Below are 24,460 nucleotides of genomic sequence, written 5' to 3' on the forward strand. Positions count from 1 at the left end.
AAATGTCACTGTCACACTTCATCAAAGAAGCTTCTTTTGCAGCACATGGTTGTCTACTACAGAACCACAACTTGTCAGAGTTCAGAGAATAAGGGACAGTGAAGTTATTGTTATAGAGGTCCCAGAGGGACCTCTATAACACGACTTCTGTATCAAAGTTCAGTGAAGATCATGGAAGGAGCACAGAGAAATTGCAAGAGCCAGGGCATCAGACAACTCCCATGAGATAGTGTCTCCTAGATGTCACAAGGGTTTTGCATTCACAAACTCACAATTATATGGTTGCCCATACAACACCTGTATGAGACCATACTTGTCAACATGCCAACATGGATAGAGGGGAAACTGGCAAGGCCTCACCCCTAATGAAAAGCTACAGCCTGATCCTGGATGCTAAGGTAGCAAGAACCATTTTTCTTTGGGGATGAGCCCCTGATGGGTAGCTTAAGCCTAAGTGGCTAGCCTTAAATCCAGGTACCTAGAGGCAGCACTAATTGGACCCATTGGGGGGGGGGCAGCTGTGTATCAAACAATAATTGTAGATCACGAGTTTATATTATAGATCAGGAGTTTGTGAATTTGAGAGGGAGTTGTCGGGGACAGAAAACTAGAATTATTGGTAGAGATGTGTTGGAAGTGAAGTAAATATGGTATAATCCTGTAGAAAATCTCTAAAAAATTAAATTTCTAATTTTAAAAAAGGATGGAATCTGCTGGCTGTGCTAGTGCACACCTCTAGTCCCAGCACTTGAGAGGCAGTCAGGAAGATCTCTGTCAGTTCAAGGCCAGCCTGGTCTATATAGTGAGTTCTAGTACAGACAAAGCTACATAAAGAAACCCTGTCTTAAAATTAAACAAACGAACTGGAAAGATGGCTCAGTGGTTAACAGCACTGACTGCTCTTTAAGAAGTCCTAAGTTCAATTCCCAGCAACCACATGATTGTGGTTCACAACCATCTGTAATGGGATCTGATTCCCTCTTCTGGTGTATCTGAAGACACAGCAGTCATATACATCAAATAAATATTAATTAATTAAACATGTGATGGCTCATGGCACATATGTGGGGGGAGGGTATCCTCCTCCCCACCTCAGAGACATCTGCATTTTCTTCTTTTGCACTGTCACCCTTGTCCCTCAGGCACAATGATGAATGCTGAAGTGAACTAACTCGGCCAAATTTGACATCTGGTCACCAGGGCTGCCTTCAACTCTAGAAAAACAGGTTGTTGCCATCAATACTGCCTTTGATTTCACTAACCTCAACTACAAGGTCTAAATGTTCCAGTGTTGTTACACCCATGGCAAGATCCATGACAGTCAAGGCTGGGGAACAGGAAACTTGACATCAGTGAGAAATCTGTCTGTGTCTTCCAAAACTGAGACCCAGCCAACATTAAAGAGGGTGGTCCTGGTCATAAGCTGTGGAACCACAGCCATGGAGAAGACCAGAGCCTGCCTGAAGGGTGGGGCTGAAAGCCATAAAGCCTTCATATTTGTGATGGGCATGAATCACGAAAAGCATGACAACTCCCCCAAGACTGTCAACAGTGCCCTTTCACCATCAACTGCTTAGCTTCCCTGGCTGAGGTCATCCATAACAACTTCAGTAAAGGGGATCATGACCATAGCTTCTACCTTTGCCCAGAAGACTGACCTCTTTGTGGAACCTATGGTGTGGTAGCCATGGGGCTGCAAAGAACATCATGACCCCGCTGGTCCTGACAAGGCTATAGGCAAAGCCATCCCAAGGATGACAAGAAGCTCACTAGCATGGTCTTTCAAGTTCCTGCTCCCAAACATAGATCTGAAACAGCACCAGAAGAACTACTATCAGATACTATAACATTGTGAAGACAGTGATGTGGGAATCAGAGAGCCCCAGAGGGCATCCTACACCATGCAAGGGATCATGTTGTCTCCCATGATCTATAACATTGTAAAGATGGTGATATGGGTATCAGAGAGCCCCAGAGGGCATCCTGCACCATGCAAGGGATCATGTTGTCACCTATGATTTTTAACAGTGAAACCTGTTCCTCTACCTTTGAGGCTGAGGCTTGCATTGCCCTCAACAACTACTTTGTCAAGCTCATTCCCCGGTATAACAATATAGTTGGCTACAGCAACACAGTGGTAGACTTCCAAGGAGCAAGAAGCCCTGATGACCTACCCCAGAAAAAAAAAAAAATGAGAGAAAGAGAGAATGTTTGTACCAATTCACTGAGTATCTTCCCTCACAGTTTCCATCTCAGATGCGCAGAAGAATAGGAAGCACTTCGGAACCTCTGCTTTCTCACATGCCGTCAATAAAGTTTACTGTATTTAACAAATAATAATGGAGAAAGCAACTGAGGAAGACACCAGAATCAACTCATGGCATACACACATCACATGCATGCATACACATAAACACACATGCCTCTCTCTCTCTCTCTCTCTCTCTCTCTCTCTCTCTCTCTCTCTCACACACACACACACACACACACACACACACACACACACACAGCTGTCAGTCAAAGCACCTGCTCATTGTATGGGTGCTGAGCGCTAAGATGAGCTGTTCTACATTAGCCACCTTTGCTGCAAGCAGGGAACAGACTCCAAGAAGCGTCCACCACATGAGCGCAATGAAGGGTTGAAAACCTGTCTTCCTCTCCCTTTTACTGCCTCCGCTTTATTATCATACAGCAAACTCTGTCACACTGCATGCTGAATGTAAGAGCTGCATGCCATCCGGCTCTGCTTACAGCCCTTGACTTGAGCTTGTGCTTGAGTGTGGTAAATACAACCCAAAATGTGCTTAGAGATGGAACATGAAAACAGTTCCTGTTTCCAGTAAGGTCACTTCTCGTTCTTCTCTGTGGCGTTACTCAGTCTTTGGGGAGATGATCTGGTTTGGTTTGGCGGTTTTGGTTTGTTTTTGTTTGCAACCCTGAATCATCTAGAGCAATATAGACCAGGATGGCCCTCAAAGAGCTGTGTGAAATCTTCCAGCTTCTGCTTCCTAAACAACCACACTGAAAGATGGCATTTGTTTCTATTTGGTTTTGTTTTTTAACTGAAAAGCAAATGAACAATTCAATTTTGTACCAGGAAGGAATTTTAGGCATGTTGCTATCTGGAATCCAAAGAGCTGTTGTTGTGCAAGAGGGAACAGGTTCTGACTCCAGGCAGTCTCCTGGAGTGCCCCACCCTTCTGCCTGCTTCAATGTTTGGCTTACCTTTTATTTGTAACGAGTGAGACAGGACACAGCGTTCAGGTTGAAAACCTTTACCAAAGTAGATTTCAACAAGCCTGTGTTTGAATAGTGCCAACTCCAGGATGGAGGAGGAGGCCTGTGCTGCTCCACAACACGGGGTGGCTCTGTGTTCCTGCAAGGTGACAAGCAGGATGGAGCATCTGAAGATGAGTCCCAAGTAACTCTCCCAGCACTGAGGAGAAAGAAACTCTATTGCTGCAGCAGAGCTAAGGCTCTATTTCAAAATTCTAAATCACAATACAAGCCAGGAGTCTGTCAGCTTGTTCAGGATGCTCCCTAAGTGAGGGTTGCACTGAAACCTCATGGCATCTCAACAACTGCATTTCATTTACACCATACTCTATGCTGACCGTGTAAGCAAAGGAACCTGGGTCTTTCTCTTTCAATACTGGTGAGATCTGGATTTCATTTAGTCTAGTGTATATTCTGTATTAAGTCTCTACTTGGCATGATGTGCTCAAATAGAAATATTACTTCCAGATGACAGCTGCACACAGTATTTACTCACGAGGAGAGAAACATAGTAGCTTTTGCCTTCTCCACTTTTTGCCACTGACAGAAGTCAGGCTTCCTGGCCCAATATAGGTTAATGGACACAGTTAACTGCACTCCACATTCTTCACACATGGGCACTCGGAGGTAGCAAAACATCAGGCTTTGGGGTGAATTTTAGTCCCTTTCTTTGAAAAGAATTCTGGCTTAATATTTGAGCACTATAAACAATATATCCATAAATATTGGCAATCAGAGTACATCACCTTAGATGAAATTGTTTATTCTATCATATACATACCTACCTGCACTTTCAAGATATTATGTTTATTTCATTCTATATTAAGTGAGGTGTTTTCAGATCTCCTTGATTCAATTTTTTTTAGTGTTTCATGAATACAGAAATTATTTTGCTGTTAAATAATAAATTTTTTGTTTAATAGACTATATAACTTAAAGCTATTGATCTGACAGCACTTTGATTAGCATAAGAGGATGTGGGCATTGCGTTCCTCACATTAATACAAGCAGCCACTGGCAGAGAGGTCAGGGCACAGGGGACAGGTGAGAAACCATTTGGTCATCAGTCCAGACATCAGATAGTCAAATTTCATTTTAGAGTTTTCAATATAGCCTATGCTAGACAATCTCCCAGCTGTTTACAGTTTCTTGTTTCCTTTTAAAACATTTCTAAATTTCTTTTAAAATCTGTTTCACATCCCACTGTCTAATATACTGCTGTCTAGAACACTACAAGTTTTCAGTGACAATGAAGAGAGTCATGCAGTGTGAAGAAGCCAGCCATTTTCTGGTGATGGTGGGTGCCTCTGCCTCCTGCACAATGGCTGGAGGAGCACAGCCCAGTGACAAGGCCCATTTGGATGTTGAGTGGAATGCTAAAATAGGGGAGATCCCGGTTTATAATTAACTACCCCCAACAACAGCAGGCTAACTCTCCACACTGCTAAAATTCACAATCTGCTACTTTCTTTATTCTGTTCAGTAACCAAGATGCAGTGAAGCCAGCATAACGCAGAGACACGGAAGAATATTCAGGCTGAGTCTATCTGCACATGGGTAACTTCTTTTAGGTTTAAAAGAGGGGGTGGCTATAGCACTACTAACAAGACCTATGTATGGTGTTCATTTAGTTAAGGCAGGGTCTCTTTGGCCTCAGACTTACCAGGTAGCTGAGGATAGCCCTGATTACTGAATTTCCTGCATTTTCCTTCCATGTGCAGGGATTGGAGTGGTGTGCCACCACCACATCCCGCTTTGTATTTAGCACTACTGACAGGGGGTTGTTCTGAGGCTGGTCTTGCCCTAAACATCACTCTCCACAGATGATATTTCATTCATCAGGTTCTAATTGTATGAAAAGCTTACTCGGGAATCACAGTGGTGACTCACTTTTACTAATGCTTTATTTAAGGAAGTCTGACATTTCGTATTAGGGGGCTAACACAGCAGCCTCAATGACCATCCCCAAGTAACCAAATGAGAAAAGGACAGTCTAGGGGATGAAATTGCTTCCGTCGTCACTTAGCCTGACAAAATGACAGAAACCAAAACACAGCCACAAATCAGTGTTTTATCTCTGACTTTGTGACCGATCAACCGACCGTGTCATACCATCTAACCTGTTTGGCAACTGGTAGAGTGGCCAGCAATTATACAAGAAGTTAAAGACTGTAGCTGATCATTGGAAGGCAAGCGGACGTCGGGTATACCCATGTGCCTTGCACAGCTTTGGGCACACCTGTTACCCCATCATGTTAGTGCCCCTTTGCCCTATGAACACTGAGGCTTAGATAAACATGGCTTTTCACAGAGTTTACAATCTAATAGAACAGTGTGCATACTGGCCAATAAAAGCCTGGGGAAGAGGAGCAGTTGGAACAGTAAAAGTTAAATGCTGGACGCAGCCAACAGGAAACCAAAGAAAATTTGACAAAGGAGATAGAAGTTTAGGGAGAAAAGAAAGATACGATTTGTAAGACAAACAAACAAACAAAAAGCATGAGAACACAAACACACAGCCTAAGAATATAAACAAAGAGAAGTTCCATGATACGAAAGGTCCTCTGACACCAGGGGATGAGGAAGAGGCACCACACAAGAAATGCCCACTAACTTCTCTCTCTGCATCAAGTGCCACAACAACCAGATCTCAGCTTCAGAATTCTTCAACATCTGCTTAATGAAAGTCTCCGTTCACTCACCCATTGATCTATCAAGACTACTAAGTCCTGATTTGTCCTGTCCAGCAGGGCATTAAACAGGGGTCTGGGGAGGTCACCTGGGGGAAATAGGCCATGCAAAGAATGGCGATCTGTCTATAGTCTGATCAAATCGCTATTTTTACTTTTTCACACAGGGGTTATATACACAGAAAGACAGGATGTGGGGAAGGGGATGACACAGGAACATAAGTGTTCAGGGGGAGTACAGATATCTTTCAGAACAGAGTATCAGCTGGGTAAAGCTTCAGGGGACAGGTCACTATGACTCTGCCTATGATTCACTTGTCCTTATCTAAGTTGGTACTATCCACCAAGGCTATCTACAAGGTCTATGACTATTTAGCCTGGCAATTTTCCACCAAAGCTGCTTGTTTACAATAGCTTCTAGCCATCTGTTTCAGTGTTTTTCCAAAGAAACCCAAGACTTTGTGTTAGCAGGCATGTATATCAGGCCTATTGTTGTTTTTAGGCCTATGGCTGATTCCAGGCCTTCAGTGTATAAGCAGGGCTGACACTGATTTGTGCCAAGGCCACGCTAAGTGATTCAATAACACACAGAACTCAGAGACACATCATTGCCCTCATTCAGTCCACAAACCTGCAAGAAGACAAAGTACAATGACCAGCTGTGAAGCCTGAATGCAGTAGAGCAGACAGAAGCCCTATAAGGTTTCTCTTCAATTAATATTTAATATTGTCACAGTTTAGTATGCACAGATTACCTGCGATTTCTCTTTCTCAAAAAGTACAACCAGGGGCTGGCAAGATAGCTCAGCTCATAAAAGAACTTGCCACATAAGCCCTGAATTTGATTCCTCAACCTACTTAAAAGTGGAAGGAGAAAATAACTCTTCAAAAAGCTGTCCTCTGGTTTCCACAGGACATATCTTGGCACGTTCTCTCTCTCTCTCTCTCTCTCTCTCTCTCTCTCTCTCTCTCTCTCTCTCTCTCTCTCTCTCTGTGTGTGTGTGTGTGTGTGTGTGTGTGTGTGTGTCTCATATATAAATTCGTGCATACACACACACGCACACACACATGCACCTCTGCTATGCTAACCTTCTGCTTGAACAAGACTTTAAGAAGCAATCTTAAACTGAGTCTTGGAGAAACAAGCAGGTGTAATGTCTACTCAAGTGTGCCTCATAGTCTGTCAGTTCCTCTGCTACCCTTTGGCATCACCCTGACCTACCCAGCCTTCCAGAGCCAGGAGTGACAGCATTTTTCCTCTCACTGCCCAGGTCAGGAGACTCTTCAGAGCATAAAAGAAAGTGTTTGGTTAAGAGCACCAATTGTGACACCTGCCTGGATCAAATAATACAAAACCAGCCTGGTCTGCATATGTTCCAAGCCAGCTAGGACTACATAGTGTGATCCTTTCTGAAAGAAAAAAAAAAAAAAAAAAAAAAGACCATAAACATTAGAACTAGCGTGTATTAGGAGCTAATTCTTCTGCATCCAGAACTCTTCTTAAGCCAAGCTAACCTTGTCCTCTGAGATCCCTCAAATCCCACGGACTGAACAGACAGTCGTGGCAGTCAGCCATCATCATTAAAGGAAACTCGCTGCCCCAGCATTGGGCCTATAATAAGAGCAGTTGCTGTACTTTAACCCCTGAATTTCTAAAACCTTTAAGATTAGTAATGGAAAGTTTTTTCTATCCCCAAATCCAATACAAGTGATAGTTATAAAAGGAATAAAAAATTAAAACCCAACTTGCTCCTTGAGAAATAAATTCTGGGCTCTTCATTACTTTTAATGTTCATGGGTTTTCCAGCACTCAACCCACTGCTGCCCACTCTGACTCTGCTCTATCCCAAGCCCCAGCATGTATGCATGCCCGTTCACACCATTGGTAAGTCCCTCCTATCCATACTGTCTGTCTTAGTCAGTGTTCTATTGCTGTGAAGAGATACCATGACATTTGACTTGGGCTGGCTTACAGTTCAGAGGTTTAGTCCATTACTGTCATGGCAAAAAACATGGCTGCATACAGACAGACATGGTGCTGGAGAAGGAACTGAGAGTTCTATATCTGGATCAGCAGGCAGCAGGAAGAGAGAGCAACACTGGGTCTAGCTTTAGCTTCTGAAACCCCAAAGTCCACCCCCAGTAACAGGCTTCCTCCACAAGTCCACACCTCCTAATAGAGCTACTTCCTGTGGGCCTATAGTGGCCATTTTCATTCAAGCCACCATATCATCTTCTTGTAGAGAAACACAGATGTTACCCTGTTTCTCAAGTGAGAATGCAGAACTTTGAAAAGCAGATGTGAAAATCACTGTGAGCACTGGACTTTGGTGAATAGGTATTTCAGTTAATAGTATTCACAAGCACATAAATTAGATTCACTTCTAAGATCAGAGCTATCCAGTGCTATCTAATAGGTAATAGGGTTCTTAAGTTACAAATATTTAATTTTATTAACTTTATATAGAATTCCAAATAAAATATATAAAAACTAGATTAAATTAAAAGAAATATGGCTATCTTATAGATAAATTGTTTTTAATAAAGAGACATTAGAATATGGCCCAAAGAAAAAGATGCCTTACATATAACAGTCACTCTGGATCCCAAACAAAATGGTCCACCCCAGCACTGGCCACAGGAAATACCATGATAACCTCCAAGTTTGGTGCTTCCAGCATCGCCAATGGCAGCCAGCACTGAGGTACAAGTCCAAGTCCATACTCCACTCTCACAATTATTAACAATCCCCTTGGGCTTGTCGGCAGGGTGTAAGTTAGTTAAATCCTTATGTATTGCGAGCACATCATTTGAAGAAGGTCCAGGGTCAATGAGCCTTGACATTATCAGGCACTGAAATGGTTGGAAAATTGTTTTGTATAGTTTCACTAAAAGATCTAAATTTTCTGTTATTTCTGTATTTCACTTGTTTTCCTAACTGTAAGAACAGCTCAACTTGGGTCTTAAAATTAATACGCCATCTATCAATCGCATGTCCAATATTGAGCTTATCTGCCAAGCACCCACCGTTTTTACCACAATTTACATGTAAACATATGGCACAGATTTCTTTAACCAAATTATATAACCCAATAAGTTTCCTGATGTTAAAATGTGTCATTACATAACACACTCATCAGGTGTTCTTACACAAACAGAAAAGAAAAAACAAACAGAACTGGATTTAATTGAAGTCCATTAACACTGAAAAACCAACCTCAAAAACATTGTTAGATGACCGAGTCAGCTTTAAAACATGGTTCTACACCAAACATATTAAAAGAGAAACTCCACCCTCACACAAACACTTAGGGGAGTTATTACATCTCTATCCTGGTGAATTTTCAAAGACTTTCTGTAAAGATACTTTTTTGTCATAACTAGGAAACTAGAATTTAATCTGCATAACAGTATTTTCAGTCTTTCTTGGTTCTAAGAATGTGTGGAGTCTCAAGAGAACTGAGTCCTTTATCCTTAGATTTGATGTGTGTAAATGGTAAAAACAGAAATAATCATTTTCTTTTCCAACAGGGATCATGTAAACCTCATTCTAGGAGTCAGTCCCTAATCAACAAAGGAAGACCATGTATAAAGGAAGAAACTTAACGCCCACTTTCAGATGCCTCAAACTTTTAACACAAAGAATTCAGCTACAGCATTTACTAAACAAGCAATCGACTCCATAAGCAGAAGATGTCACACTGCCTCACTTGACCTATGTCCTACAGAGACGGCATCACTAATCCCAGCTCAGTGCTCATTCTGCAAGAGACCTGCCAGGACCTGCACCATCTAGAATTGACAAACGGATGCTATCCTGACACTCGGAGCCGCAATGGCTCTACCACCCTTAGTCCTCCACACTGGTAACCAGAACTGTTAGATTCGTCAGCATCCTAGCACTTCCCATCTGTACAGCTGCTGGAGGTAGTGCCTGCTGACAACTGACGAGCTGCTTAGCACTGCAGAATTTGATAATTCATGTCTTACCAAATTTTTACTGACTTGGAAGAAAATAAAACACCAATTAAAAGCAGATGTCACTTTTAATGCTAACTGGCTGAGAAACTTAACAAAATTTTTAACCCAATGTGGACACAGAATGTACACAGCTGACAGTTTGGACAGCCAAATATTCAAAGTCTCTGAAGTACCACAACTTTGAAAGTGATTTTCCAGAACTTAATTCCACATGCCTTTAATCTGGAAACCATTCAAAACAGTTTCAAGTGGTTATCTCAAAGTCAAATTTATAATAACACTTTTACAAAGGCTACATGATCAGAACATTAATAAACTAATATTACCAAGATCTGCATTTTATGTTCTTACATATCAAAGTTTTGCAAAACATATTATACCACTTTTAAAACTGTACCCAGCAAAAATTAAAATAAAAACTAACAAGCTTGCTTAACATGCCTTAATGAAATAATCCAAAGGCCAAGCAACCTATAACTTGTCATCAACAATCTGAGTTAAACACATTCTTCAATACTACGTGGTTTAAATTCATTGAATTGACATTCTAACCATGAGTTCTGAACAATTTTTATTTAGATTTATTTTCATTTTATGTATAGGTGTGTGTGTCTGCTTGTCTGTCTGTACAAATGTATGCATGCAGATTCCTGTGAAAGCCAGAGAGAGTGTCAGACCCCTAGAACTAGAATTGTAGGTGGCTATGAACAGTCCAGTGTGGGTGCTGGGATCTAAACCCAGGTTCTCTGCCAGAGCTGGTAGTGCTCTTAACCACTGAGCCATCTACACAGTCCTGGAGCAAATGTCTTGAATCAGATGTTCTGACTAGCACAAAATAAGTACAGAAATACACAGACAGAGCATGATGAGTCACAGACACACATAACTGATAACATTAAAACCCAGTCTCTTACAACAAACCTAAGTTCTGACATTAAAAGAATTTAAAATATATAAAGAATTATAATGTTCTCAAGACAAATGAACTAGTATATTTTCACACCACTCCATCTTATTACAAAGAGACCTGCAATAAAACCCCATATCTCAAAGTCACTTCAATATAAAATATCAAGTTTTTAACACACAGTCACAGTGACATCAATAAGCATTCCATGTCTGACAACACAGACCACAACCTTGGAAGCCAAGTCTCCTCTACTGACCACTGCCAGCTTTCCACAGCCATCAGGCAATCTCAGAATAAATCCCATAGACAGTTCCCACAATGATCCCAAGCACAGTCATCCAAACCTATGAGATTCAAGGCTTCACAAGCTCTTAACTTTGGGAACAATCATTGAGCTGAACAGCTAGAAGGAGGAAGACCCAGGAGGATCCTGGGTAGTTTCATGTTCCATGTATAGTAATGGGTATCCTTACTTTCAGAGAAAGCCTGGCATGAGAAAAGCATTTAGGGAAGAAGAAAGGCGAGATGGTGGAGGAAGGAGACTGGACAAGGATTGAGCTGCAACCGCTCACTTTGCACTTTCATCCTGCTTCCTGCATTGCTGGTAGTGCAGAGATCTACCACACGTAGCACACGCGGCAGGGCCTGGCAGGGTACCTGGCTCTCAGCTCCTCTCCTCTGTTTATTCCTAATATATATTCATCAGGCTTACAGGCTACTGCAGAACAAGGGCAGCTTCTGTGCAAAGGAATGTAAATTACTGACATGTGCTGAAACCTGGGCTTGCCACCACTAATGAGCACATTAAAGGGAAAATGCTCACTAGCTGCCTGCAACCTGCCTGCTTACCCTGTGTGCATGATTCAACCCCAATTAAGACTGGCTGCAAAACAGTAGCAGCAACACTGCTGCCACTCTTAGTAGTCAGAGATAAGCATGACAATTTCACATTACAGTGGCTAAAACCACGGGCAGCAACACTGCTGTACATGTGTGTGGTCAGCTTCAGTTAAGATTCGTGAAACATGGAGCTGGATAGATGGCTCAGCAGTTAAGAGCACTTCCTGCTCTGGCGGATGACCAGGGTTCAGTTCCCAGCACCCACATCAGGAAAGCTCACAACTGTCTGTAACTACAGTTCCAGGGAATCCAACACCCCTATGACTTCCTTGGGCACTGCATAGTCATGGTATACACACACACACACACACACACACACACACACACACACACACACAAAATTTTTTTTAAATATATAAAACTTTTACAGATTGTAAAACTTGTTGGAAAGTTAACACTTTCCCCTGACCTTATTTGTCTCTTAAGCATGAAAACAGGATCTCTGGCCGTATGGAGGCAGAGACACCCAGCAGCAAATTGTGCACCTTTTGATTTATTCACCAGCTCCATCTATGAACTTAATGATCTAAACTCCCCAAGAACAGAGAAACTGTAATTATTATAAACTAATCATTTGGGCTGAAGATTTGGCTCAGTGGTTAAGTGCACTGACTGCTCTTCCAGAGATCCTGAGTTCAATTCCCAGCACCCACATGGTGGCTCACAACCATCTGTAACAGAATTTGATTCCCTCTTCTAGTGTGTGTGAAGACAGAGCATATTTTTTTTAAAAAAAAATAATGATTTAAGTATCAAAACAAATACTTGACCTGACTGTGCAGGGCCCACTCACTGGAGCACACAATGTGAGACAACCTGGTTGCCATAATCTAATCTGCAATTTACATTGAAAAAAAAAATCAAAACTGATATAAGCAGACATCTGGTACAAACTTTTCCTTCTGGTTAGAGCTGTGAGTGGAGCCCAGGGCTGGAGCTAAATAAATGTCCTGTGCTGAGCTCCACCACAGCCCTGATGTTAACACTTTAAATAAATGATTTTCATAATAAAGTTTTTAACAAAAGGTATAACTAGTCTAAATGGTTTTTAGGAACATTATGGATACAAGCAGGTACTCACAACACTAGTACATTTTTCTTTCTCTGATGCTCTCTAAACAGCACAAGACTCTTAAATCTTTCAAAAATTTAATTCTTACAATATTATATGAGAAAATAGTAAAAAGCTCTGTAAACGTTTCGTTATCTCATTGTCTATAAAACAGAGATACTCATACTTTAGACTATCTATATGGGTTTTTTTAAGCATCCATGAAACCACTTATTGTACACCATTTAATAGTTCTCTAAAACAGAGAATTGTTGGTGCATGAGGAGCCCTATCCCTTCCCCCACAGAGACTGTTAATATCACCTGATCTTTTACTCAGAGGCATATGGGGTTGGCAATGTAGGTCAGTGGTAGAGTCCTGGCTTAGCAACCACAAGTCCCTGGGTTCCATCTCATCCCAGCACTGAAGAGTCATAGAAGAGACCAAAAGCCAAGGGCACAGAAGCATACCCATGTGACTTTAGGAGCTCAGGAGCTGCGACTTTCCCTCACCCTGAAGGAACTGTGCACCCTGATTAGCCACTTCCTGAGGTGGTAGAGATGCCAGCTTCCTCTAGCACATGCAGTTCTGGGCCGTGATTTTTTTGGCTGCTCACAGAAGCTCTTCCACCCTTTACCTCTTAATTCTTGTCTGATAACGTCCAGCGTCTGCAGGTCCCCATCCCTTGCTGTTTTCTGACCTGCAGTGGATGCTACAACTGCCATCGTGAAGTCACTAACAATTCCGGGCAGGGCATCTAGAGAGACATTTTCTCCAACATATGCAGTCTTGGTTAACTGACGTACATACTGCATGCCAGGTCACCTAGACTGCAAAACCACACCATCAGGCCCTCTCACTCCTCAGTGCGCTTGTCATCCTCTCTCTTCTGCTCTTGAAGAACATGTAGCTGTTATGGACAGGTCTGTGGAATGTGACTAGGGATATCATGAGGCTGAAAGAATCCTAGTGTATGAAGGAAGGGCGATAAGTGAGAGCAAGCAGAGGCGTGAAGGCTCTCTGAGGCTTTGTTCTGTGCTACACACACTGCACAAGTCTCAGTTTGGTAGCCACAGATGAGGAATGACTGACACTGCAGCTGTGTGACCTTGAGCGACTTCTGCTTCTTCACCTGTGAGGAGAAGATGCTCACCCGCCTGTTGGGCTGCTATGGGGAGCAAAGGAGTTCATGCATGCTGGGTGCTTGCACAGGCTCAAAACAGCTACAGATCTGAAGGGGAGGAGACTCGTCCAGTTGTAGCACGAATACAATCTGTCTACTTTTGCTTGTATTTTTGTTTTATATAGCCTCATTATTGCCTTTTTGTCTTCCTCTACAATTCATTGTTTTATTTATTATTACTTTTAAATGTTGTGATAAAGAGTGAGAACAGCAGGAATATAATCTCTTTTTTAAAAGAGTACTTATACACTAACAAATATGGGTTCCTTGTGGCCTATGAGATGGCTCAGAAGGTAAAGACACTGGCCACTAAGCATGGCAATCTGAGTTAAAGCCTTGAGACTCACACAGTGGAAAGAAATAATGCTTGTTCTCCCACAAGTTGTCCTATGACCACATGCACACTCCTGCACATACAATAAATATATGTAATAAGAAATAGAAGACAAGTTAAAACTCAAATGCATAAAGGCTCAGAAGGCAAATTTAACAATTAACAAATGAAATGGTAGACAATACTCTCTTATATTAAAAGTCATACATTTTTAAAATGTGATTGTTTTTAGGCAAAAACAATTTAATAGGAAACGCAGATCATTGCATTGTTAAACTCTTTCAAATAAGTTTGATGTATCTAGCAGAAAGATTAGCTCTCCAAAAATCTATACCATTTTGAGACACATACATAATCAATTTTATTACAAGCATTATTGACGACCTCTGAGGTGACAGTGGTTAAGATATGAGTAATGAGGATGAGGCCCCTAACTACAGTAGATGCAGGCTGAGTCAGAACAGTGGGAGCTCAGCAGAGCCCCTCAGACCTCAGCGCAGGAGCTGCTCTCTCTGGGAAGGATGCTCTCAGCATTTGGCCTACAGAGGCCACCTAGTCAGCTTGGCGCAGCATTTATCAGATTATTGGAGCTCAGAATCACTTTCTGCTTTTAAAACTTGACAATGTCAGCAACCTCTGACTCTTTTAATTTACATAATTAAAATAATAAAATTGTATTTATTTTAAAAGAATAGCCAACTTAATGCTAATGGTTAAATACACTATTTTATGACACACTCATAAGTAAAAGTGGAAATGTTTTGCATTTTTGTAAATCTCTTTAACATCTGTCTTAGTAGAAGACACCTGTATTCTCTCATTTGGCCACTGCATAGCTCGGTTGGGATAAGAGATCAAGTAAACACTAGAAAACTCTGCTGCCCAATCCTGAAGATGAGAGGGAAACTTACAGCACAAAGTTTTCATAGCAGGATCTAGCAGAACCTCAAAAGCCCCTAAGGGACCTAAGACACTCCAGAGCCAGCATAACCCACTTTGATTTCTTCACAGCACTCATTATGGTATCTAGATTTAATACATTATTACCCTCCCATATTGCAAAGGAACTCCACAAAGCCCAGGTCCTGTCTGTTATCACTGTTGCGGACAGTGTCAGCAAAGACACTAACTAATGCCACCTCCCAGGATGGGGCGGGTCCCTGATTGTTTGTCTAACAGTGCTCGATTGCTTTATCTAGAAGTCTTCCACACTGGTACTAAGAATTCAGCATTCCCCTGAGAAGAAATTGTTCAGAACTGCTCAGGCTTTGTCCATGGCCCTCCTGTTACAAAATTTCCTGAAACACTTCAGCTCAGGAAATCAAATGGAACCCTGGATATACAACCCAGGAGAGAAAGTTTAGAGTCCCTTAGCTCAAGTAGGAAGTGAGGTATTTGCAAGCCAAACTCACCTGGAACCTCTTTCTAAGCACTGGGGACCAGCCCTTTACTTCTGTTTATCCTTTCCCTGTGAGCACTAAATGTGCATTACCTGGTGTGTTCTACAAGATCCTCTCACCGAGCTCAGTCTCACTGGCTGAGTTTATTCAAAAGCATGTGAACAGTCTGACAGACCTGAGCGTTGTGGGTCCCTCCAGAGACTGACACCAGTGCACGGTTCTCCGCTCTTTACCCATGTCCACCAAGAGAAAGCTTAAGTAAATGAAGTAAGTATCTCTTTGCAATTTTGTTCCACTGAAGCCTTTTCCACAAATTCTAACCCTTTGCTAGTGGAATTCAAGGTTGATTCCTGGCAAATACACACACACACATGCACACACACAAAAACACTCACACATGTATACACTTAAACACTATCGCATACACATACTTACAGTACACACACTCATACACAAATACAGACCCTCATATACAAATATACATACATACTTACACACAAACACGCACACTCACACACATGTACACAAACACACTTATACACATACACACAAATGCACATGTACACAACACACATACACTCGCAAACACACATGCACTCACATCACACATATACACATGCACACGGACACACACACAAATACAAATACACACACTCATACACAAACACACACGTACACAAACACACTCACACACATGCTCAAAAACACACACATTCTCACACAAACACACATGCACACACTCGCACACACATACATATGCACTCACACCACACAGGTACACATGCACACACACACACACACACACTCAGACATACCCTCAGAGAAAGCTGCTAATTCTAGAACATCAGTCTTTCTCAACTGGCTCAAGAGACAGTGGTTATTCTATGAGACTAAAGAATTAATAAGAATATGGTAACATGAAAAAAAGACTACATTTCTCAAATTTGTATTACATTATAAGTAAAACACAAATGAATCAAAATTCAATATTTTTGTATGTGGCAACTAGCTGGCCCTGGAGATAATGGTAATTTCCTTTGTCTGTTCTAATCCAAGCACACATCATAGCAGCACAGCGTGGAGAAATGGAGAAGGCTCTCAGCAGAAGCAGCTTACCAGAATGGGGGGGAAAGCATCAGGGTTTAATGGAATACTGGAACTTGGTGCTTATGCTTTAAATTAAGCTCTGGGCTTTTGTCATTGTTATTTGTTTTGCTTGCTTAGGCTTTTTATTTTTTATATTTATTTTATTTGTTCTTTTCTCATATATTACATCCACACTTTTCCCCTCCCTCCACTCCTCCCATTCCCCCTCATCTCCCCTCTCCTTGAGATTCACTCCTCCTGTTGCCCTTCAGAAAAGAGCAGGCCTTCCAGGAATATCAACCAAACATGACATAACAAGTTACAGTAAGACTAAGCACAAGCCCTCTTATCTAGGCTTGATGAGGCAACACAGGACGGGGAAAAGGGTCCCAAGAGCAGATGGCAGAGTCTGAGACACCCTGCTCCCACTGCTTGCTTGGGCTTTGAGGCACTATCTCACTACACATGTATATAGCCCAGACTGGCCATGAATTCTCAGCCATCTGCCTGCCTCAGCCTTCTGAGTGCTAGGATTCCAAGCCATGTACTACTGTGCCCAGCTGCATGAAGGTCTTTAAACAACCAGGTAAAGGGAGTGGTATTTGATTGTGAGAGCCAATAATGGCAATGTTAAGTCAACAATGACACACCTTGAGCCAAGAGAGCTAGGACTTTTAGACAGCATATCCTGTTTGAGTTAATTTGGCTTCTGTTCACTAACAATTAAAAAACAAAACACTGTGCCGTTTCTCTGTTCCTGAATATATAAATTATAAGAGATGAAGGTAAGTGAAACTCGCATCTTTAACAACAAGGGAACATATCAAAGACATTGACTAAAATGCACCAGCTGGATATGGAAGATGCATTAGCATCTCCACGCTTGCTATATCCCCAAAAGGAGCTACCACTGAATCTCATCTATCCATGTCAGTCTGGTAGCTCGGAGAAGACATGAAAACACACTGTGGTTCCTTTTATAAATTTTCTTAAATGAAAATCTTCAGACACAATCAAAACTAGGCTTTGCACTATAATGGATCCCTAGATACCAACCACCCAGCTTCAGCAATTATTTTAAAACTAATTTTAAGCTTGTATTTCAGCAGTACTAAAAACCAACCGAGCCTTCTAAACGTTACGTCATTGTAAATTAATATCAAACACTGAGCCCGTCTATGCTTCACAACTCAATGTACTATCACGCACAGAACTACTGAAGAAACATAATCAATTCTGCTTTCACACTTAACATATCTTCTCTGAACTATAGCACTCTTGTCAGTAATGACACATGTCAGAGCTGCCATTACTCAAAACAATTCCTTATAAATAAAACACTATGGTTAAGAAATGCACCACATTCTTCTTAGCCTATAATATGTTCTTAGTTCTCTTTAACATCTACATTCAAACAACCAACTAGTGTATAAAGAACTTTAAAGAGAAGCTAAAAACAAGGGCACAAACAGACTGTATAGGTCACACCACAGGAATGCTGGGCAAGACAGGGGCTCCGAACAAGCACAGCATCCATTTGACACACCAGCACGTCAAACACTGTCTCCAACCGGTACCTCAGGAACTAGTAGCATTCTTAGATAAGGTCCAGTCCTTAACAGAGGCCCAGTGTCTTCTCATTATTTCTGCTTCTTTGCCAGTTTTAGACAGCATGCATTTAAAAGCTTAATTTTAGAATGAACGTGGGACCGGCCAGGAAGAATCACCAGCAACATAGAAAAGTGATAATTAATGTTACTTCATTTAATCCAATGAAATCTTCAACTTAACCACTTTCACTTGAAAATCTTTCCTACTGAATTCTAAACTTAGGGGTTAAATACAAATACATCAATGAAAATCAATTTTAACCGAAAAGAGTTACTATAAAATAGTATTAAAATTAGCATTACAACATAAAAACACAAGATAATTCTCAAAATGGCCTTTCTACATTGATTTCTAGAATTCCAAGCTTTAACTCAGCAACTTCTCTTGTCAAAGAGAGTAGCACAGCCAGGATGACCCCTAATGCAAACAGTTTAAAAAGCACAATTGCCTCTAACAACCGACATCTGCATGAAATGTCTAAGTCAAATAAATCAGAAATGCTAATAAGAGAAAAAAGATGAACATATATGCTCAAATAAGATTAGGAGAGACAGAGCTGGAGAGATGGCTCAGTGGTTAAGAGCACTGGCTGCTCCTCCAGAGGACCTGGGTTCAATTCCCAGCTACCACATGGCAGCTCACTGTTATTCCAGTTCCAGGGTAGCCAACAACCTCACACAGATATGCATGCAGGCAAAACACCAATTCATATAAAATAAAAATAAATAAATTATTAAAAGAAAAAGATTGAGAGAGGTAATTATATTGGACTTTTCCAGCCAAAGACAAGAGCTTTAAACAAATTAAGGAATTGCCTTTATAGTTGAAACATGCCCCATTTTCTTTATGGTCCACAGCGTTTGTTTCTAGATTATCTCATAGAGCTTAGCACAAGAATCAGAAACCTTGTTATTATATTTTAAGATTTAATATAAATATCAACATATAGCACTCATCTCTTGCTTTAGCCCAAAGTCAAATAACACAATTATCAATGCCCTTAGCCGTCTGTGACTTAAGAAATGAGAGGCTTTTTACCACACATGATGAAAAGCTGTCTTCAGAGAAGCCTCACTACATGCCATGAATACAACTGGTCCACCACCTATTTTCAGCCAGTCATTACTGAGGACCACAAACATGGACTTCTGGTCTCTAGCAGCCGGCAACACAACCCTGTCATGACGCTGGCCTCCAGTAGAAACGCTAGAGGTGTACAGTGTCCCATGTGTCTGGTAGGTTAGACCAAATCAGTTCATGTTTCCCTTATGGAAACAATTCTCAATCTGTGGGTCATGACCACTTTAGGTCTCACATAGCAGATACTTACATTATAATTCATAGCATTAGCAAAATGACAGTTATGAAGTAGCACTGAAATAATTGTATGGTTGGGGATCATCACGACATGAGGAACTGTATTAACAGGTCGCAGCATTAGGAAGGTCAAAACCATCGCCTTGTGGTGTCTTCAACTTACAGTAAGTGTGTCTAAGGGTACAACCCATCATAAGGTGATGGCTTCTATAACACTGAAGAAGCAAAGAGGAAACTCAGAGCGAGAGAACATTAGCAATGCTTAATATCAGACAAAAGCATAGCCAGCACACAAACAACTCTATACCACTTATCAATAACAATACAAACCCAGCTAACATCATTAATCACACAAGTTCAAATAAAAACCACAATGAAACATCACTAATTGATGAGATAGAAGGGTAGCAGGAGTGTGGGGTAACCATGAGAGGAGCTGTACAATCACGCCTACTAGTACTCCGGTTCCTGCTCACAGTCCGAAATGCTTAACAAACAGAACTGAAACCCACCACAATGGCATTGGAAGTCAGCCAGTTTCAAAGAATAAACCCAAGTGAAGGAAAAAAAATCACCACACAAACAATGCTCTCATAGCACACTGTAACCTACAGTCAACTCCCTCTACATGGTTTTTATGACACACACCAACAAGACCAGATAGTCTCAAAAGAGGGTCTTAAATGGTACACTCTGTGGGAACATATTTGATATTTGGGAAGTTATATGCCAAATAAGAATTTGGCCCTGATGCATACAGAAAAAGAAAGAGGGCCCCTTAATTGTGAGCTACAAGTTTTCAAAGCAAAGAAAAACATCAACAGTCTTTTGGATCCAAACCCGTCTTTTTATGGTGGAAAGAAAACTCTTTTGCAGGCTGAAGGCCTTTAACTACTAAACCTTAAGTCTTCGATGACTTTTAATGTTCATTCATTCAAATTACTATATTGGAATCACTAGGACAGATAAAGAGGAAACAGACTGATAAAAGCCAAGGCTCTCCAGTTCATCCACAAAAGGTTAAAACAGAAACAATTTTAACATAACAGAGAATAGTATGCCAGGTAAGGATGTTTTTATTTTTAATTTTTTTAGTACTCTAGAAATCCAACAGAAAACATCCACCTCATTAAAAAGACACAAAAAACTCTTCAGGAAAGTTAACCTTGAGCAGTGCCTTTAAGCTAAAAAGACAGGAGAGGTTCACTGCAGTGAGAAAAGCATGGAAAGCGTGTGACAGAAGAGAGGTGGCCTGCCTGGCAGCACCTCGTAGCCAGGGTCAGTAGAAGAGCAGCACTGTTGGTAAAAGGAAATGGAAGAGATAAGATGAACAAATCAACTCAGGAAGACAAGAAAGAGAGGTGGACTTACTACATTCTCCTCTCTAATACGAATAGCCAAGCAGAAGGTATTCTTTTATCTTGATTCAGAGAAACTTTGGTGTCTTGCAATGATTTCTTTTCTGAATGAAAATCCCTTACCTGTTCTTCACAGCATGCTGTAAATCCTTGAGGAGTGGGACTTACACTTGACTCCTTCTCATATCCTCCAATGCCTTGGGCAGAAATGCCAACCAAGTATCTTAAATGGCTCAATACTGGAATGACCACATTGGCCATATTACTTAACTTTCCTGAGTGTCAAGCATTCATCTCTACCTGGGGTTACCAACTTTTAAAAACGCTATGGCATGTATTCTAGGCCTGGGCAGGCTACTCATCTCTGTTATTCCAGGACAAAAGTAGCCATAGACAAATACATAAATGAATGGGCATGGGTGGGTTTTAATAAAACTTTATTTATAAAAAGCAGGATGAATTTGTTCCACAGATAACAGTTTTACAGCACTTTATACAAATGTAAATATAAAAGACTACACTCTATGAAAACACAAGATCAACAAGTGCTCTGAACCACTAACCGATCTTTCCAGCTCTCAAATAATTTTTTATTTCAAAACTTTCATAAAATTCTAAAAACAAGACAAAAAAACAGGTATATACAAGGATAACTTGGGTACACAACATCATACCTAATAATGTATACCTTTATATACATCTACCTGACTCTTCTCAGCAGATGTTACCCTGTGGCTTTGTTTTTAATCCAGAAAGAAAGCAAGTTACAGTAGGCAATTCTAGACTCTAATTCTGCAATCTACAGAACTGCTCCAATTGAAATTTAGAAAGCTTTGAGTTCTATCTGTAGAACAAAGTACAAGTTACAAAGTATGGGGTGGGGGAATGGTTTAATATATTAGAATAACAAAGATAATCTAAGCTAGCAGAGGTGGCAGACACCTTCAATCCAAGCACTTGGGAGGCAGAGGCAGGCAGATCTCTGTGAGTTTGAGGCCAGCCTGGTCTACAGAGTGAGTGTCAAGAGAGCCAGGACTAAACAGAACAACACTGTCAGAAAGAAAGAAAGAAAGAAAGAAAGAAAGAAAGAAAGAAAGAAAGAAAGAAAGAAAGAAAGAAAGAAAGAAAGAAGAAAGAGAGAAAGAGAGAAAGAGGAAAGGAAGGAAGGAAGGAAAAGGTAATTTAATATCTGACATAATTGATCCAATAACCACAAAAGTTCTAACATTAATCAAAATCATATTTTAGTTCCCAAAAACTTAGGTTTCAGTGTCATCTTGAGCATAATTATATCTAAATATATAAATATAAATATATATATATATAACCTTATATACAATATATAAAAATAATTATATATCATTAGTTTTATACAAATATAGGTTAATCCACCTAACTAGGATGTGCCATGAAGACAACACTTAGACCATTTAAAAATGCTTTTTCCAAAATAAAGCCAATAAGATCTGATTGTGTCACCATTTGGAATAAAAATGGGGAAAAAATTAAATCTTATTTCTGGCCTCATTTCCTATGCTCATGATATAAAAGTATAACTGTAACAAGTCAACAAACAACCTGACCTATTTACATAAATATTTATTTTTATTTTTAATTACATGTATGCATGCGTGTCTGTGTGGAGTATGTGCACATGAGTGCAAATGCACACAGAAACCAGAAGTGGGAGTCATGTCTGTAGAGCTGGGGTGCTGCTAGTTACCATACTTGGGTGTTCTGCAACAGCAGTGTATGTTCTTAACCACCAAGCCTTCTCTCCATCCCACCATTTACAATTTAAAGTCAGATCAAATAATGTAACAAATGGATCAGAATTGCAACTTTAATTCTTCTCTATTCTGATAATTCAAGACCTGGATTACAGAATGAAAACATTCACTTTTAACAATCATCAAAAAGTCCGTAAATCAATTAGAATTCTATTAGAATTCAGGAGTCTAACATGAACAACTCATGTCTGGATGCTGCTTTCTGGAATAAGGCAATCATTTCTGGCTTGTCACAGACTTACCAAACACTTTGCAAACTCTTTGTTTTCTGACAGGAATCCATAACCTGGGTGTACCTTTGGAAAAAGAAAAAACAAAAAGCTCTTTCAGCTTTGTTACATTGCAAGTCTGTCTAAACCACAAGGTATCCACTGTTTAAGTGTGTTAAAGGTGACTTCTCACTTCACTTTTCTGAGTAGAGAATCAAACTCCTCCTTTGCTCTGTCAGCAGGTCACAGTGGCATCTGTATGACAGACACTCTAGAGTACTTGTCTACTCCATCAACAGAAACTCACCACTCACCTGACTTTTCCTGAGGCTGTTCAACAAATTTAAAGAACTTCCCAAGGGCTAGTGGGCCAAAGAGCTGTGATCTACAAACCTTTGGCAAAACAGATGAAAGCCTCAGGAGCAGCTGCTCTCAAGCCATGCTGTCAGGGTGTGGTGGCATGTGCCTTTAATCCTAGGACTTGACAAACAGGACCCCAGCAGATTGCTGTGAGTTTGAGGCCAGCCTGGTCTACACAGTGATTTCCAGGCCAACCAGGGCTATGTAGAGAGACCCTACCTAAATAAATAAATAAATAAATAAATAAATAAATAAATAAAGCCCAAGCTGTAAGTCCCACAGTACATCTTATTCCCAATAGCAAAACATGTTCAAAAGTTCCCCAGAGCCTGTCAAATTGCACCCAAACAGACATTTGGTTTAACTTGTACTTTTGTACTATCTAGTTCTTTCCTTCTGGTAACTATCCTTTCTCTCCTCACTCTACATTTGGCCATCCACAATTAGTCTGTGCTATCTTCCCCATAAACCACAGTGTACAGTCTAACCTGTGTCCTAATCAAGTTATTTTTCACTCTACCATAACCATAAGCCACGCCAACATCAGTCAGTGTTGAAGCAATCTAAGGTAAAATACTTCTGCTAAAAGGAGAGCCAGGTTCCTGAAGGAGCCAGAGTTGGAACCTGAAACAGCTACAAATCTGATGTTTGAACACAATCCAAGTGTAATGGACATGGGACAGAACAATTTAACCACTGAACAATAAGAAAAGACTCACTCCCCCATTTCATTCAAACAGAAAATTCCACTGGAGACTTCTGACAATCGAGGGTTAAAACAATACAAACATTCCTTCTGTTAAGTGCTAATATGCTATAAGGATCCATATATAGAACCATAGGAGTTTTATTTAAACACTTCTGTCTAAAGAAATGAGCAAAGTGGTAAAGCATTTCTGGCTAGTGCCAGATAATGCTGACTTTAACATTAAGTGGAAAATTAGTTCTCTGATTAAAAGCAACAAGCAAAAATTGCTGTACCTGATGTCAGAAACTAGATTTTT

The 24,460-nt window shown here is 40.6% G+C and overlaps 1 protein-coding gene across 3 annotated transcripts in view; it reads right to left on the reverse strand.

Moving 5' to 3' along the window:
• Window positions 1–24,460, reverse strand: part of Pcca (propionyl-CoA carboxylase subunit alpha) — a 300,754-nt gene that overhangs the window by 229,403 nt on the left and 46,891 nt on the right. For all 3 annotated transcript variants that reach the window (XM_034498630.2, XM_076930527.1, XM_076930528.1), the window contains exon 6: window positions 23,130–23,183. In XM_034498630.2, the coding sequence (XP_034354521.1) occupies window positions 23,130–23,183 (54 nt within the window). The remainder of the gene's footprint in view (window positions 1–23,129; window positions 23,184–24,460) is intronic.

The sequence above is a fragment of the Arvicanthis niloticus genome, chromosome 3, assembly GCF_011762505.2.
Source record: "Arvicanthis niloticus isolate mArvNil1 chromosome 3, mArvNil1.pat.X, whole genome shotgun sequence".
Taxonomy (NCBI): domain Eukaryota; kingdom Metazoa; phylum Chordata; class Mammalia; order Rodentia; family Muridae; genus Arvicanthis; species Arvicanthis niloticus.